Here is an 18,608-nt window from a genome sequence, read left to right as displayed (position 1 = left end):
GATGTATACATGTTTAAAACAGACCTAAAATTAAGTGCATTTGGCTCCAAACTACCAGTAATGTTACCGTAAAAGGACTGAGTAATTCAACTTGGGCTTTCAACTTATTTCCATCCTTTAGAATTAAAGTTACAAAACAAGGAAAAGATGTAAAAATTGAGAATGCTCAAAAAAGCAAATTATTCTTAGTTTTCACAGACTTAGAATAAACTAATGTTATCTTTATAACAGATTTAATTAAGCAACACTAAAATTAGGTAATACCAGCTAAATAGCAGTCATGCAGGCAGGGGGTTTTCTGAAATGCAGAGAGTACAAGACAATTGGAGAATCATTTCCTAGCTCAGTTATTTCTTCTACATACTGAAAATTTCCTACCCTGCTACCTACTTCGTTTGATTAATTTCTTTTCTATTTAAAGGCTTACCTCATCCTAGGGAAAATTCCCGAGTCAGAGTGAAGTGCCCTTCTTTATTCAGTAGGAAGCTACATACCTCTATTATTTTACTTTCACTGTATTCTAACTTTTGGCTTATTAATTTTATCTACTATACTAGTCTAGAAGCAGCTTAAATATAGAGATTGAATTATTCATTGATGTTCCCATTGTCTCCCATTGTGCAGCTGCTGTTCAATATACTTGCCAAATGAATGATATGTGGATAATCCACATATAATTGTAAAGGCACTGATGTTAAATTCCAAGTATTCCTAATCCCACAGTAAAAATCTAAGAGCCAATATCACAGGGTAAGAAATGCAGCAAACTATAAAGATACTTTGTTTCCCATGGTCTGTCACAATTTACCTAAGTGATGTCTAAAAGGGGAATGGCTAAGCCAGCCATCACATGCCAGAACTATTTACCAAAGAGTGAAGCAATACAGACACCAGTCCAATGTCAAATTAGACTGAACTTAATACATAAACTTCCTTTCTAACTGCCAGATGATCCAGGATTTCTCTTACTCGCCTAAAAGGTACCTCTAAAGTCTTCAATGAGTTCTTCTTGGTAAAATCTCTTAGGATTCCCAGTCACCGCTTCATTCTCTTCAGACTTCTTGTAAGCCTCAATATCAAGAAGTACTTTCAAACCACACAGCTTTTCTCCTTACAAGATAGTCTCAATGGAAACAAAGTATGTGTACTAGAGAACGGTTCTAAAATTCTACAAATAATTAAAAAAATTAAATGTTCAGAGAGCTAATGAATGATCTTCAGGGTAGATTCCTGGTTTATTTACCCACACTCCTCACAGAAGTCTTTCTGTTCCCTCTAAATAGGGCTCAATTCTCATCCTCCTTCCAGTGCAACACTAATACCCAACACTCTTCCAAAGTTCCTGGTGAAATCCACTAACTCCATTCACATTTCCTCCTCTACAGCCTGCAAACATTTTAGTCCATCAGGGCTGTAAAAACAAAACAAAACAAAACACCTTTTTAGATAATACTTTGTGAATATCCATGTGAGGCATTAATTTTAAGGATGACTAAAGAAGGTAGTCAAGTTAGGTACTTTTTTTTTTTTTTTAATAGAAGGCTGATTCGTTGTGTGGCTTACTGAAAGGAAAAGAATTCCAAAAATTTTAAGTAATGGCTATATTATTACTGGTCTGTGGCTTTTAAAGGTGAGCATACTTTTGAAGGCAATAAACATTCATTAGTGCACATAACCTTGGTTCAAAGTCAAAGAATTCACACTAATATTAGAGTAGATACTTGGTTTAAGTGAGCAAACAACTATGAACTGAGATTTTAGTTCACTGGGGATAGGGACCATGCACTACCACCTTTGTGTTCCATTATCTAATAAAGCTTCTCGAATTACTATTAACTACAGGAAATAAAAACTGATTTTTAAATAGTATCCAGAGTTTGTGAGCCTAGAAGATGTATAACTATTTCAAAGTGATAGTACATTCTCAAAACAAGACAAATTTCTACAGAAATATACCATACAAATCATGAAGAGGGGGAGGTAGAGGTGATGAAGCCAGCTGTAGCACAGTAGTCAGGCTGCCTCAGTGGAATCCTGGCTTTGTTATCTGACTAGCCTAGGCAAATTACTTATTCTTTGTGGCTCAGTTTCCGCATCTGTAAAATGGGAGAAATAGTATCTGCTTATAAAATTGTGGTGAGGATTCATTGAATCAATGTATGTAAAGCACTTAGTATAGTGCCCCAGAGTAACAGGACTCAAATAATATCATTATTATGTTGTTAAGTTAAACAACTGTGTATCGCTACTGCTGATCTTAAAAAGGATTTTGCATGCTTTTAAAAATCCCCTTCTTGGGGCGCCTGGGTGGCTCAGTGGGTTGGGCCGCTGCCTTCCGCTCAAGTCATGATCTCAGGGTCCTGGGATTGAGTCCCGCATCAGGCTCTCTGCTCAGCAGGGAGTGCCTGCCTCTCAGTGTACTTGTGATTTCTCTCTGTCAAATAAATAAAATCTTAAAAAAAAAAAAAATCCCCTTCTTTCTTGCTCTTCTTCCTTTCTTTCTACATACTGAAAATTAAGTTAAGTTAAACTGTTAAACTGAATTCTTTAAAGGTTCCATGGTAGCCCTAACTAAGATTCAGACACTAAAATGATAACACATATTTCTTCAGTCACTGCAATACACCAGTATTTCTTTTGTCCCTTCTCCCTCCAGTTGTTTTCAGCCCCTTCTCTTTTTCTAATCCTTTATATGTTTCCATTCCTACCTCTTGATCTGACTCCCTTCCTTCTCCATCTTTTCTCCTCCTGCCCATTCCTGGCCCCTGTCTCTCCTTTCTGCTCATGATGCCCTCACTGTTGACATTCTTTACTCTCCACTGCTGGCTTCAACCTTGATATTTGGAGGTAAGGTCAGTTTGAATTAACAGAAGCCTGGGTAATTCCTAAATCACTGATGATGGCTGTGTGCCAGTCAGTTTCAAATGAATCATTCTGGTCTTTACTCTTTTAGTAATTAATTTTGTGCATATACCTTGTGTGTACATCTGTAGTTAAGAACTAGCTACAACTGTTTTATTACTCTTCAACTTAAAATTTCCTAATCCAAAAGACTCCCTAACAGAAACAAAGAAAATGCCCCCTCCCTTTTTTTTGGGGGGGGGGGGCTAATATATCATCAGTAGGCTTGTTCTAATCTCTTCTTATGTTTCATCTTTAGGCCCTATAGGCTGGTGAAGCCACTTCTGCCCTGTTACTCAACTGCTCCCAAACCACCTCCTCCACTAGGACTAGGATAACTATTTTCCTGTGCCTTCAGGAAGCTTCATTTTTGGGGTACCTGGGTGGATCAGTCATTAAGCATCTGGCCTTCAGCTCAGGTCATAATCCCAGGGTCCTGGGATCAAGCCCTGCATTCAGCTCCCTGCTCAGCAAGAAGTCTGCTTCTCCCTCTCCAGCTCCTCCTGCTTGTGCTCCCTCTCTCTGTCAAATATATAAATTAAAAAATCTTAAAAAAAAAAAAGGCTTCATTAATGAATATACAGTTCTACGTATCACAGCTCAGAATTGGGAAACGACACACCTGAGGCTATAGTTAAAGAAAAATGGTAATGGTACAACTTTGTAAGACTCCCAGAAAGATTTTAGAATAGGAAAAAGGAAGTAGAAACTTAGATGTAACAAGGGGGTAACAGCTCTCAACAAAGAAGAAAACAGATTAAGTCAAAATGTTGATTTGTTCAAAACAAAGATCACTAAGATTTACCAATCAGATCAAAATTCCAGTACAAATTTAAGTGGTCCATATCCTTAATTTTGATGCACTGAAAAGACTGATATCCCAGGATTAGAGAAAATGTCATTAACTCAGTCTGGTATTTTAGTTGTTTTTCTACCCATATAATTATGCATGAGTGTAATACTGTCAACATAACAAAATTTATACTGAGAAATAAAAAAATCTTCAAGTTGGATGTTATTTGGGATTTCTAATTACATCTAAAAGAGAGCTGGTCTATTAAAGACTAACTAGTATTTAGTATTGCTGAAAAGAAGTAATAATTAAGAGAACAGACCCTGATATCCACAGAGTAAATACATGATATTTAAAAGAATTTAAATGCTTAATGTAACTTGGCATTTAAAAATTTATTTATGGAGCCTATGTTACCATTACAAATCTGTTAGAAAAACAAAAAATTTTCAACTTACAAAGTACATGTAGTACTTCATAGGTAAGTCTCTACTCTCCCTTAGACACCCAGCTCCTACCAGCCAATAATAAACAGTCATAGATTATTAGTAAACAAGTTGCACAGGTATTAAAAATTTCACAAAATCTTTAGAACTCCACTTTCCTTCAAATGGCTAAACAAATAAGAACTAATATTACTGAAGACTTAATACTGTGGATAGTATTCCCCAAACTGATCTACAGATTCACATATTCCTTGTCAGAATCTCAATTTCTCTGCAGAAATTGACCGGCTGATCCTAGAATTCCTACGGAAATGCAAGGGACCCAGAACAGCAAAAATAATCTTGAAAATGAAGAACACAAAGTCAGAAGACTCATACTTCCCGAGTTCAAACCTTACTACAAAGCTAGAATAATTAAGACCATGTGGTAACAGTCTAAGGAAAGACATAAAGATCATAGAATAGAGTTTCCAGATATAATCATTTAATTCAATGGAAAAAAAATTAGCCTTTTCAATAAACAGTGCTGGGTCAACTGTATATCCACATGCAAACAAACAAACAAAAACAAAAAGAAGCTAGTCCCCTTCTTTACACCATAAACAAAAACTTACTAAAAATGGATCACAGACCTAGATACAAGAGCTAAAATTATAAAACTCTGAGAAGAGGAATAAATCTTCATGATCATAGATCAAGCAATGTTCTCTTTGATATGACATCAAAACGCAAGTGACAAAAGAAAAATCCTAGTAAATTAAATGCATGTATTATGGATGAAATATCAGCAAAGTGAAAAAGGTAACCCACGGAATGAAAGAAAATATTTGCAAATGCTGTATCTGGTAAGGGATTGGTATCTAGAATATACGTATAACTCTCACAATTTGATAGAGAGATGATGCAATTTAAAAAATGGGAAAGAGGGGTGCCTGGATGACTCAGTGGATTAAGCATCTGACTCTTGATCTCAGGGTCATGAGTTCAGGCTCTACCAGACATGAAGCCTACCTTAAAAAAAGGGGAGGGGAGGGATAAGAAGATATTTCCCACCAAAAGATACTACAGATGGCCAATAAACACACGCGAAGATGCTCAATAACACTAATCATTACAGAAATGCAAATTGAACCACAAAGAGATAATGCTTTTTATACTCACTAGGATGCCTGTAAGATGGGTATAATAACAATAATAATTTCAAAAAGACAAACAGATAGTAACAGTTACAAATGTTGTCAAAGATGTGGAGAAATTGGAACCCTTAACACATTGCTTGTAGGAAGGTAAAATGGTATGGCTAATTTGCAAAACTGTGGCAATTTCTTATAAATCGTTTTTAAAAAGCTTTCTGAGAGGGGGAAGGAAAAGAATAAATGAAACAAGATGGGATGGGGAGGAAACAAACCATAAAAGAAACTCTTAATCTCACAAAACTGAGGGTTGCGGGGGTGGGGGGCTGGGGGGGCTGGGGGTGGTGGGGTGGTGGTAGGGAGAAGGTGGTGGGATTATGGACATTAAGGAGGGTGTGTGCTGTGAAGTGTGTAAACCTGGTGATTTGCAAACCTATACCCCTGGGGCTAATAATACATTATACGTTTATAAAAGAATTTTTTAAAAAATTTAGAAAAAGTAAAAAAAAAAAAAAAAAAAATTGGAACCGATGTTTAAGTCTACATAAAGTGAACCGTACTGTTAATTCAAGTAGGTACTCCTGTTAGTCACTCTAAACAGCAATCACTGAGCTAGAGCAATACAAACTAAAACTATTTAACAATGTGGGGAGTGTGTAAAAATTTGATTATCTTCTCTGAATCAATGCATCATTTAAAGACTTTCCCCAAATCCTCAGAATTTCCTTTCTCTGCTGAAAGCTATTTTTTTTTCTAAGCATGAAACTATGATAGTTTTCATGATCTCAAGATTTTTGGCCAGAAAAGAATCATTATCATTACTTTTTAAAATTTCTGAATGAGCCCTCTATTTAAAATTAGCTTGTTGACAGATACAAATGTCTATACTTTTCATTAGTTAACTGGTATTACTTTTTAAGAGTTTATAGCCCAAACCAGCACCATCAAATAGAAATGTAATGTGAGCCACAGTGTAATTTTCCTAGCAGCCATGTTAAAATAGTAAAGAAATGTGAAATTAATTAGCAGCACAGGTTTAAACCCACAATTGACATTCTAAAGAAAATGATTACATTAAAATGATATGAAACAGATTGAAATGTATTAAATGTTCACTGGCATCTCAAAATAGCTCAAACTGATTACTTTTCTGAGTTATTCCCAGAGCAGAAAGACAAATTTTTTTCTCTCTCTCACTAGAATGTAAATCCCTTAGGAAAAACACTATTTCTTATTTATCAAAAAAAATATCATGCCTACTTTGCACACTGCTTGTCACATAACATGTACTCTATGTGGACTAACTACTGTCACATAAACACATAGCATCACGTAACAAAGTACAAACCATTAAAGCTGTAATATTTAAAAATTTCAGCGCTGAACAAGTAGGTGAACTTCTACAGTCATTTGTTTCTTTTTCGGTATCAGACTCAAATAACTTTAAAAAACCTTCATTTTACATGCTTTTCTGTAAATATGGTATCAGGACTACTTACTAAATACCTTTACATCTAGAACAGTAACTTAGTTTAGAATAAAATCTCAGATTTCCATCATCTCCCCCATTGTAAAGTATATAACAATCTGATTTTCTCTTAAAAAAATTATTTTACCCAATCTTATGCACTAAAAACATCTTCAGAATTTCTGTTCCAATTGCCTTCAAAGTTAATTTATAAATTTATAAATTACACAGAGACCTTTGTGTGTCTTGGGTAATAAAAATACTCGACACACATTTGTTAATGTAAAAATCTGCTCTATTCTATACATCAGTTAGTTTAGAAATGCTACATTACCAAATTGTATAAAATCCTTTCTTATTTGAAACAAATGAGCTAGAGCTACCCTAAGAACATGAACTATCAGGACTAACAGACACATTAAGTGTGTGTTTGCGCGCGCGCATGTAAAAAAGATTTGATTTGAACCTTTTACAATCATCTGAATTTTTGGGGAGAAAAAAGAGCTGCTTCACAAAGACTTTATAAAGACTTGTATAATACACTGCCCAATACACTACATCAGTCAACAACCCTCTAATTAGGCAGGCAGAGTTCCATGTTTCAAAATAACATTGAAGTTTTGTGGGAGAACATTCTAGAGTTCTTTTCAGAATTCATTTGCAAAAAAATCGGTCAATAATATCATATACGCTTTTTATGTCTATTGATAAACTGTTCCAGATGGATCATAATGTTCCTTCTTTAACAGAAAGAAGTTCAAGTGACTTAATTATTCCTAAAAAATTACCCTTATCTTCTTAGACATTCTTAAACCTATTAAGGGATGTATTAAACCTATTAAGGTTGTCCCCTGAACAATGTAGGTGTTAGTAGTGCTACCCCCCTACACACACAATACAAATGTAACTCTGACTCTCCCAAAACTCTGTAAGTAACCTATTGTTGGCTGCAAGCCTTATAGATAGCCAATTAACACATTTTGTATGTTATATGTATTATATACCATATTCTTCCAATACCTCATTTTTCTCAAATTTTCAGTTTTTCTAGGCTATATAGTTTGTCATTGAGTTTTTTCAAAATTATTGCAAATCTCTAAAAAATTTCCTAATATATTTACTGAAAAACATCTGTATTAAGTGGACCTACAGAGTTCAAACCTAAGGGTCAACAGTACATTTAGATGATAGTCTATTTCCTTGTTTGGAAATTAGCCTATCATCTCTTAAAGTGACGGACAATTACCTTTTAATGTCTTATCTGAAGAATTCTGAGAAGATAGGGGCAGACCCGTGGTAACGAAATCCCCACAGAAAAGCAGAGTAACAAGAGAACAAGAGCAAAACTCCACGGATATTTATAACCAAACTACCTGGCAAGGCATTCCTAGGAAATTCAAATACAAATGGATAAAGGACAAAATTGGCAAATATGTAGCCATAATTCCTACCCAGTATCAGCATCTACTCATAATCCCTACCCAGTATCAGCATCTATGCAACAAGAAGCAAAGCAAAGTAATAGGCTATTTGCTGGGCTTGATAAAAGAACCTCAAAATAGCCCAGACATTTACTGGAAATCATGGTGGACCAATCAGGAAACAGCAGCTGAACTGGGGAGGAATTCTGTCAAGATCAATTAAGTGGGTATATGTCAGAGGCCTAGAGAAGGGCTTAAAGGGTTAAAGTTAACTTCTTATGTACTAATCAAACAGATCTCCCAAGGCTCTTTTCCAGGACTCCACACTGGAAAGAAACTTTTGAGATCCAAAGCAGAACTGGCAGGACAGGGAGAAGGTAAACAGAAAATAAAAACGAGGGAGGGGAACATAGCCAGGGAACCTCAGAAAGTAAACTGTTATATTTTTGTATATGTAAATGAAAAGTATTTGGGCCATACTAAGACACCGTAAGAAAAAAACAGAAGAGTTAACCCTAAGCAACAAAAATCATACTAGAAAGAACTGCTCAAAAAAACAAAAAATGGTACTGGGAAAACTGGATATACACATGCAAAACAATGAAATTAAACCCTCACATCACACCACACACAAAAATTAACTCACAATGGTTCAGTGACCTAAATTTAAGAACCAAACCTGTAAAACTCTTAATAGAAATCGAGAAAAGCTCCATGAAAGGTTGGGCAATGATTTCTTAGAAATGACACCAAAAGCATAAGCAACACAAGAGAAAGTAGGTAGACTGGGTTCATCAAAATAAGAAACTTTTGTTCATCAAAAAAGTGAATGAGCTTACAGAATGAAAAAAAAATTGCAAATCATGTATCTGGTAAGAGAATAATATCCAGGGTATATAAGGAACTCCTATAGCTTAAGAAAAAAATCCTATTAAAAAATGGATAAAAGACTGGTTAGATATTTCTCCAAAGAAATACACAAATGGCCAGTAACCACACAAAGAAATGCCAAACACCAGTAGCCACCAGAGAAATGCAAACTGAAACTACGAGATACCCACTTCACATTCATTAGGATGGTTATTATCAGAAAATCAGAAAAGAGCTCATGCTGGTGAGGACATGGAGAACTTGGAACCCTTATTCATTGTTAATGGGAATTTAAGACAGTGCTATTGCTGTGGAAAACATGGCAGTTTCTCAAAAATTAAATATGGACTCACAATGTGATCTAGTAATTTCACTTCTGGGTATATGCTCAAAAGAGTTGAAAGCAAGGACCTAAGTAGATTTTTATAAACCCACATTCACTACAGCATTATTCACAATAACCAAAAGGTAAAAGGAATCCACCCGTGGTTCATTCATGCAAAGGAATAACATTCAGTCCTAAAAAGGAAGAAAATTCTGACATATGCCACAACATGGATGAATCCTGGAAATACTATGCTAAGTGAAATAAAACAGACACAAAAAAGGACAAATATTGTATGACTCCACTTATATGAGGTAAACAATAGTGAAATTCATAGACTAAATAGAAAGGTGGTTTCCAGGGTCTGCGGGGAGAGGAGAATGGGGAGTTTGCTCAATGAGCAGAATTTCCATTTGAAAAGATTGAAAAAAGTACTAGAACTGGATAGTGGTGATGTTTGCTCAACAATGTCACTGAACTGTACTCTTAAAAATGGTTAAAATGACCTTTAAAAAGGAAAAAAAAAAAGAAAGAAAAAAAGGGACACCTGGGTGGCTCAGTCCATTAAGCATTTGCCTCTGGCTCAGGTCATGATCCCAGAGTCCTGGGATCAAGTCCCACATCAGGCTCCTTGCTCAGCAGGGAACCTGCTCCTCCCTCTGACTGCTACCCCCCCTGCTTGCTCAGTCTCTCTCTCTCTCTCTCTGACAAATAAATAAAACCTTTAGGGGTGCCTGGGTGGCTCAGATGGTAAAAGCATCTGCCTTTGGCTCAGGTCATGATCCCAGAGTCCTGGGACTGAGCCCCGCAATGGGTTCCTGGTTGGTGGGGAGCCTGCTTCTCCCTCTCCTTCTTACTGCTCCCCTTGCTTATGCTCTCTTGCTCTCTCAGTTAAATAAATAAAATCTTTAAAAAATGGTTAAAATGATAAATTTCATGCTATGTATATTTTACCACAACAAAAACCCAGAAAAATTAAAAGAGTAACATACCTCCAAACTAACAGACACTAAGGATTCAAAACACAAAACATAAGTAAAAAAGACGGGCAACCCTCTGTCTCCTCCCTCTTTGATAGCTTTGTACTATCAATAAGTTTTGCTTCAATATCACTCAATAAACCTTGTTCTGCTGCCCCCCCCCAAAAAGATAATGTCACACATTGAAAGATCCCCTGAGTATATAAACCGAGAACAACCAACATCAAGATAATCCATAGTAAAATTACTGGATTACAAAGGAAAAAAAAAGGTCCTATAGCCATAAGAAAACTAGATCATCACCTGTAGTAGTGCTTTATGCCAGGAAAAAAAGGTGTTACGTATTTAAGATATCTCAGAAAAAAAAGCATGAGTCAAGAATTTTATACACAGCAAAACTGACCTTGAATATAAATATCACAGATAAACTATTATCAATATGCAAAGATTCAGAGAATTTTGTTTCCATGATGTTCAAAAGAACTTCAAACAATCAAAATGACTATAGAGACATCAACAAAAGCATTGGCAGTGAACAAAAATAGTTACGTGTAGAACTAAGATTAAATAAGGATTAAAAGGGAGAGTTTTATTAATGGCTATTTAAGCTAATGTAGTAGCCATAACAGGACTTTAAACAGCAGGGGTGAGAGGGAAAGCAAACAAAAACATTTTATTGTTCTCAATAATTATACTGGTGGTGATAGTACTGCTATTTCAACACTTATGTGTGTAATGTGAGGGTAAATTAATGAGTGATGATGGGATAAATTCTCTAATTCTACATTAAAAATTTTTTTTATTTATTTACTTGAGAGAGCACAAGCAAGAGGGAGTGGCAGGTAGAGGGGGAGGGAGAATCAGCTCCAGGCTGAGAGAGAGCCTGAAGTGGGGCCAGGACCCGGGGATCATGACCTAGGCCAAAGGCAGACGGTTAGCCAACTGAGCCACTCAGGTGCCGACAAATCCCACATTCTTAAGAACTATTTGTGTGGAAGGTCACAGAAATATACCACAAAGAAAGGTTAAGTAAAAAATGCTGCTATCTTGAATTAGCAAAACTCCTGAGGTATTTAAAATATACATTTAAAAGAAATACCTATTAAAAAAATCTGGTTAATATATTTCATATATTTAATGTGTAAATGAATAATAAACACTTAATATACCAATTTGTATAATAAATGTATATTTATGATACTATATATTTCCTCTCTCTGTTCACTGTAGATGCCTAGAAACAAGACAAATACAGTAATGAGTATCCCTAGTGTCCAGCTCACGGTTTTGAAATACCACTTCCTACTAAAACAAAGGAGGATTACTTAAAGAAATGGCGATTCCAGCTGTGGAAAAGAAAATGTACAAGATAAGCCTGGAATACCTTGTTGTAACAGATAGTCAGGAAGCTATACAAGATTATTGCGGTATAGAGTTACCATATGGTCTAGCAATTCTACTTCTGTACCTGAGAGAAATCAAAGCATATGTCCATCCAGAAACTTATACATAAATGTTCACAGGAGCAGTATAACAGCCAAAAAGTGGAAACAACTCAAATGTCCATCAACTGATAAATGGATATATAAAATGGAGTACAATGGTAGTTTGGAAGAAAAGTTAAGTGAAGCTTACACTTCACTTACAAGCTACAATAAGCTTATAAGCTACAATACAGATAAATTTAAAAACATTATGCAGTAAGGGAAAGAGGCCAGTCAGAAAATACCACGTATTGTATGTTTCCACTTATAGGAAAAGTCCAGAATAGGGTGGGGGGAAGAAGGTAAAGAGACGGCCAACTGGTGTAGGGTTTCTTCTTGGGGTAACGAGAATTTCTAAAATTGACATACAACTTTGTGAATACACTTAAAAAACTCCACTGAACTACCCTTTCAACTGATGAAACGTACAGTATATGAATTACATTTCAACAAAAGTAGTACATGTAGGGTAAGAATCATGTATTTATCCTGCTTTTCCTTTAAGAACTACACAACTGGGAGTCTAAGTAGTGGATGAATCACAGCATTTCATTACGAAAATATTCCAAATTACTAATGAAATGAGAGTATCACAATGAACGAAAGGATCTAGATGTTGAGTATCAATCAAACGCTGCTAACACAGAGATAAAAAGACATCAGATGGCTCCTAATTAGGCATCTCAACACCTGTAGTCTTACTAAACATACTCGTCTAACCTGAGTTTGATGAAATTTCTAGATCTACCTGGCAATTTGCAGGGACTTCAAGAATAAAAGAACATGATAAACTGCTCCATGAGTATACAATCAGCAAAATCCAGACTCTACAGGTCTATTGCCTTAGGTTCTTCAAGAGATAAAATTTAAGGGAAAGAAAGGGATGGAGGAGAAAACTGTAGATTCAGAGTTTCAAAAGAGTAGTCAAATTTTTAATAATGGGCAAGATGAAACTGAAGCATTTAGGAATGCAGGATTAGGTGGTAAAACTATATGAAACCGAAGTGATAACTGTAATAACTGATAACTATAATAATTCTTTTGTGGAGGGAGGGAAGGGGTTGACATAAGGATGGGGCACATGAAAACATTTCCAGGATAGTTAGCAAAGTTCTCTTTCTTGAGTGGTGGTTACAAGGTTGTCTGCCTTACTATAATTCACTAAGCTATACATGGTTGGTGGTTTTATGTTTGTGTCGTATTTTACAGTAAAAAAACAAACCCTGGGGCACCTGGGTGACTAGTTGGTTAAGCTTCTGCCTTTGGCTCAGGTCATGGTCCCAGGGTCCTGGGATCAAGCCAGGTGTCAGGCCCCCTGCTTGGTGGGAAGCCTGATTCTCCCTCTCTCTCTCCCTCTGCCACTCCTCCTGCTTGTGCTCTCTTGTGTACTCTCTCACAAATAAGTAAATAAAAATCTTTATATAAAAAACCCACTTCACCTCATAAATGCAGTTACGCTGTAGCAATAAAGGACACCAAATAGATGGAATACAATAGGATGTGAACAGGACTCAAAGAATAAGAGAGAAATTCAGAAGTCAAAGAGTGGAGTTTGGAGTTATCTTGGGAATGCTTCAAGAAGAGTTAAACTTCACCTGTCTTAAAACCTGAGAGACCATTGTTACATGAGAAGAGAATGCACCATCTGGAAAAAGAGGGATGCACAATGCATAAATGGTAAGACTCATATATATGGCTAACAGGGGACTCTGGGGCCTAATTCAAAGGAGGACTTCTAACAACTATGAAACCAAATCCAACTCAACCCTTTTTGGGGGCACTAAAAAAGTTATACATACATAAAAGCTTGAACAAGCAGAAAATATTTCTGAAAGGGCACGTTAACAGCACATGTTCTGGGGCAGTGGGCTTACACACTCAAATTGGAGGATGGTTTATCATATTCCCCTCTCTACCATTTTCATTTACTATGTGCCTATATTAGTTTTCAAAAATAAAATATTTAAAGCTTGTCTCTGTGGAGAGGACACATACAGAGGAAAATGTGTAAGAATTCAGTCAACAGATTGTGAGAAACATGATTGGATCCATCTTATTAACAAATGGCTGCTCTATTATCTACTTTATGTGAAGTACTGGTGACACAACCATCAGTAAAACCAAAAAAGAAAGGAAACAAACAAAATCCTGCCCTTACATTGTTTACCTTCTAATCTGAATGTATGTGTCGGGAAACATTTTTATACTTAACTTCATCTATGTTACTACATTTGAGAGAAATTAAGGGCTTTCACAATAAAAATATAAGCAAAACCCTTTAGCTAACCAAGTTCCCCAAAATGCTGGTTTTCTCTCAGAAAAGGCAATCATGTAGGACAATTTTATGACTAATTTGAGTATAAATATGCACAGTATAAACAAGATAAAAACTACTTCAAAAGTCTTGAATAAATTTCTATTGCAGACTATTCTTAAAAATTATAATGGCAGAATGCTGTATTATCAAAGAACAGGGACTATGGTCATTTCTGTAAGTGGATACAAGAATAGCTTTCCTCATTAAGTCTTTATGGGGGGGAGAAAGGAATGCAAAAACAACATCTGCAGACTTTCAAATGACATCTAATAGTCAAAAGTCAGGTCAACTGATAAAGATTATAAAGATTTTAAGCAAGAAGTGGTAAACAAATTTTGGCACAAGCAAAAATACAAGTTTGCTTATGTGTAGCAGCTAATCATCTAACTCAGACGTATAAAATGTAGACATGACTTAGATGATGCACTCTTAGAAGTCAATATAGTCATTCCTTAATATCATCAGTCCTGAATACTGTCCTTAACTGTGTACTCTTGGAACCTTAGCAGAAATACAGTACATTAAATGAGAACTTCAATACATTTAAATCTGGTGGATTATATATAGTTCTGAATGCTGCTGCAGCTCAAAAAAAAAAAAAAAAAAAAAAAGAGGCAATGGAACTAAGGACAGTTAAGAGAAGATTAAAATGGCCATGTGATCTGGAGAGGTGCTATGAGAATAGACTGTGACCACCAAAAACACTAAGAAAACAGTATGTTAAAATCTGATCTTAAGAGAATTCACTAAACTTGGAATTAATAGAAGAAACAAATGCATCATGAACTTGACAAACCAAATTAATGAACAGAGTTTCTAGGAGAAGTTGGGTCAATATTTATTCCAAGATTGACACTGTAGAGGATATTCTCCCACGGTATATAACTTGGAGGCACTCTTGGCGCCAGGGCTTTTATACTTTACTAGATTTATCTCGAGCTTGATGCTGCAAGGTCATTCTTTAATTACTAACCCGAATTACATAAACCTCACTGCATCCAGTGAGCAAAGGGTGGACTTAACTAATTAGGTTACATATAAAAGTCATTTACTGCTGATAGTGATCCAACCCTCCAAGAGATACTGACAATAAAACTCAATAATAAAAGACAGTTTCTGGGTCACCAACACATGTTGACATTGATTTTATTCTTAAACAATAGCATTTAAAATTTAGGGGACATTTTACTTTTAAATTAGTCAACGTGGGAAAACACAATGAATCCACATAATCATTAAACATTTTAATACAACTAATGCACGGTAGTTATTACAAAACTAGCTATAGTTTGTCCCTAGCATCTTCAAATTTAAACTTGTTAGGAATTTACTGAATGGTGTTCAGTTTACTTTTTGGTGAAATTCATGCTTTTTGTAGTTTACTATGACATTCCATTATAACCCTACAAGAAAAATTTTCCCAATGATGTGGGGGAGTATGAATTTAAAAGTGACTCACATTCAATTTGAGACCACCCCCTTCACCCTAAAAGAATAGAAAAAAAAAAAAAAGATAAAAGAGTGAGGCTGTGCAACTGATGCAAGTGCACAAATACAAATATTAAAACCACTTTTGATATAACAGCAAAGGTAAAAAAGACAACAATTAGATATGAAGGGTGCAATGCCACTTTTTCAAATAGAAATTAATATCAGATTTCAATTGCTAATAACATTTTAATGTAAAATGCTGAGTTTAACTTTGTACATATACAAGACACTAAGTGGGGTAATAAAAATACTTTGGCTTTTTATTGATGATGGCATTTAAGTAAATTAGTTCAAGAATGCAAAGGACCTGGGCTTCACTAGTCAATTTAAAGTTAAAGCTGTGAATTTTGGCTATAAGCTAGATAACTGTTTTAAAGCACACCAACCAGGCCACAGAGACAAATTATGAAAGAGGGAGGGTTCAAAAAGAAGTATAGTCTTGTGGTGAGATTATTTACTGGAAGTAGAAAAGTAAGCCTGTTTAAGCAAATGGGACATCTGTAGCCACATCAAGAAAATTTCCAGGACTATTTTGACTTATGATTTCTACCAGCATTTTTCAGGCTACCTAGGAAAGTCACATTTATATTAGTTTTCATTAGTTTACCACTGCCTTTGGAGCCAATTTAAATTTCATTCTCTCAATCTGAATGTTATTGCCAAAAAGGCTTCCTCTCTCTTCCATAACACTATCACTGACCCAAGTTCTGTGCAAAGAAATAACTAGGAAAACAGAAATAGAACAAGAATCATGTAGATATAAAAGAGAAAGAGAAGAAAAGGAGCCTTTAGGAGACCAAAACGTCTTATGATCAGAAGAGATTAAAACACGAATCAATCTAAGCTATGAAGCTGTTCCTTCCAATCAGAAAAAAGTATTTCAAGGACCTTTTCAAAGATTGTTTTCTTAGCAAAAAGGTCTTAATGACAAACTACAAATAGCATAAAGTCTTCCACAATTCATTTTTTTCTACACACACCTTTCTGAATAGCATTCTAAAAACTGTGATAAAAAGAGCAAAAAAATAGTGACAATTAAGACAGTTAAATATTAGGCAATTTTGTTAACAGATGCAACACAGTATGCATATTACTCTGAAAAGGACAGACACCAAACTCACACCTTTCACAAGGTAAAATAAAAATTTCAATCCAACACTATTAATTCTTCAAGATTTACAGGTTATGTTCTTTAGTCCTGGAAGATAAATTTTACTTCAAAACTGATTATACATATACACACCTCTGATAATATATGTGTGAATTCAGGAAAATTTGATGTCTAACTAACCAAAGATTTAAGTAGACAACTAATGCTAATGCTGTGATAAAGAGGAACGCTGATACCTTAAGAAATTTTAATAGCAAATAAAATATTTCTGCTAACCATTTAACTTTCAAAGGGTCATTTAAAAAGAATGTCACAATTAAGCCCAGTTCACCGTATTTCAAACGCAAGGAGTCCAACACATTTAAGATGTACATCAGAATGACTAGGCCAAATTACACTGTACATTACTATCTGAAATTATCCAAAAGTATAAAATTTAAATGAATACCGATATAATAACTAAGTAAATAAACGTTTATTACTTTTTAGCTCAAAACCTTGGCAGAGCCTAACACAGTGCCCGACAGCCTGTCATCACAAATTAAAAAACAAACCAGGAACATTTTTCATTTCAAGCAAAAACGTTTATCACGCGGTTTACCTTCACTATCAATTTACAACACTAAGTCCAAAAGTAAAGTCAACGACCAACTTTTTTCTGCGTATCCATTTACCTCAAAATTTGGTTATGGTAAAAGCAAACAATAAAATAGTACTTACATTTCTACTGAATTTGGTGAAAGAATGGTGCATATAAAACCTGTGCATATAAACAATCGCAGTGTTTATTGTAAGCTGAGAGCTGGAACGTAACATTTAGGAAATATCCGAGAAAAAACAATATCTAATTTACAGAACAATTTTGATGGAAAATTCCCGATCTACGGTGTTTTTCCAGTGCTTACTGTTCACTCAAAACCAAAAAACCAATCCCCAAACTACACATACATATATATGTATATACATATATATGTATATGTATACATATATATATATATAAATAAAATAAAACCTTGCAGGGTGGTGGTAGGCTCGACGCCAACAGTAATAATAAGTGCTGAGCATCTCACTCCAATATTGCTATTAAGTAAGCCGGGAAGGATTCATCAATGGCTAGGGCTGACTAAGCTCAGCATCAGACAGTTGAAACGCGCGCGCGCACACCCATACAAAACCACGCCAAGAACATAAAGACCTCCAGAGAGCTCCCAAGGTACGAGACCCGCCATCAAACCACCGAGGAGCGCGGGGAGAGGCCGCGGAGAACACTTACGCCTTTCAGCATCGGTAACCCTCCTACCATTCGACCCTTTCTCCGACTAAAAGTCGAAGTAGCCTCCTCTTTTCTGCGATAATCCCTAAGATTCCCTTCGGGTCTCGGCGCCACTCCCATCCCCCGCCGCCACTACGCGCGGCCCCAAACAGATTACACAACGCTGCCTCCCAGCCCGCATTCCCGGACTCCTCTCCTCTCCTTCACTGGCCGCTTGCGGCCTCCCGAGCCCGAGCCTGCCTTCCCTTACAGCGCAGCCGAAGCCCAGCGAAGGCCGAGGCGGCGGCGCCATGTTCGCGGGGCAGCAGGCCCGGCAACCAGGCGACTGGACGAATAGTAAGGAGGGACAAGGCGTGAGCGGCGGAGGGCCAAGAATAGGAAAGGATACACATTGAGACGTTGTCCCATGTCCTGGATGAGGTTGGCCGCCTGCTGGCGGTATGAGAGCTCTTTATCCGCCTCCATACCGCAGCGGCGGCTTGGCGTGTTCTCCAGCTGTTCCCGAGTAAAGAACCAGCGAGAAGAACCTCCACGGCCCGACGCCATGACACTTCCTCCTGCGCCCGCTCCCTCACCCACCCCCCTCCCGTCCCGG

General features: G+C 36.3%; 1 protein-coding gene across 5 annotated transcripts in view; it reads right to left on the bottom strand.

Moving 5' to 3' along the window:
- Positions 1-18,608, bottom strand: part of CCNT2 (cyclin T2) — a 39,971-nt gene extending 21,363 nt beyond the window's left edge. For 2 of the 5 annotated variants that reach the window (XM_059166707.1, XM_059166709.1), the window contains exons 1-2: positions 18,402-18,605; positions 17,461-17,542 (exon numbers count right to left, since the gene is read on the bottom strand). In XM_059166707.1, the coding sequence (XP_059022690.1) occupies positions 17,461-17,542; positions 18,402-18,559 (240 nt within the window). In that variant the 5' untranslated portion in view covers positions 18,560-18,605. Of the gene's footprint in view, positions 1-15,597; positions 15,625-17,460; positions 17,543-18,401 lie in introns of all 5 variants that reach the window. The other 3 variants (XM_059166706.1, XM_059166708.1, XR_009351811.1) reach the window with 3 other exon arrangements.

Source organism: Mustela lutreola, chromosome 3 (genome assembly GCF_030435805.1).
Source record: "Mustela lutreola isolate mMusLut2 chromosome 3, mMusLut2.pri, whole genome shotgun sequence".
Classification (NCBI taxonomy): domain Eukaryota; kingdom Metazoa; phylum Chordata; class Mammalia; order Carnivora; family Mustelidae; genus Mustela; species Mustela lutreola.
The sequence above is the reverse complement of the archived record's forward strand: the minus strand, read 5'-3'. Positions and strand labels throughout refer to the sequence as shown.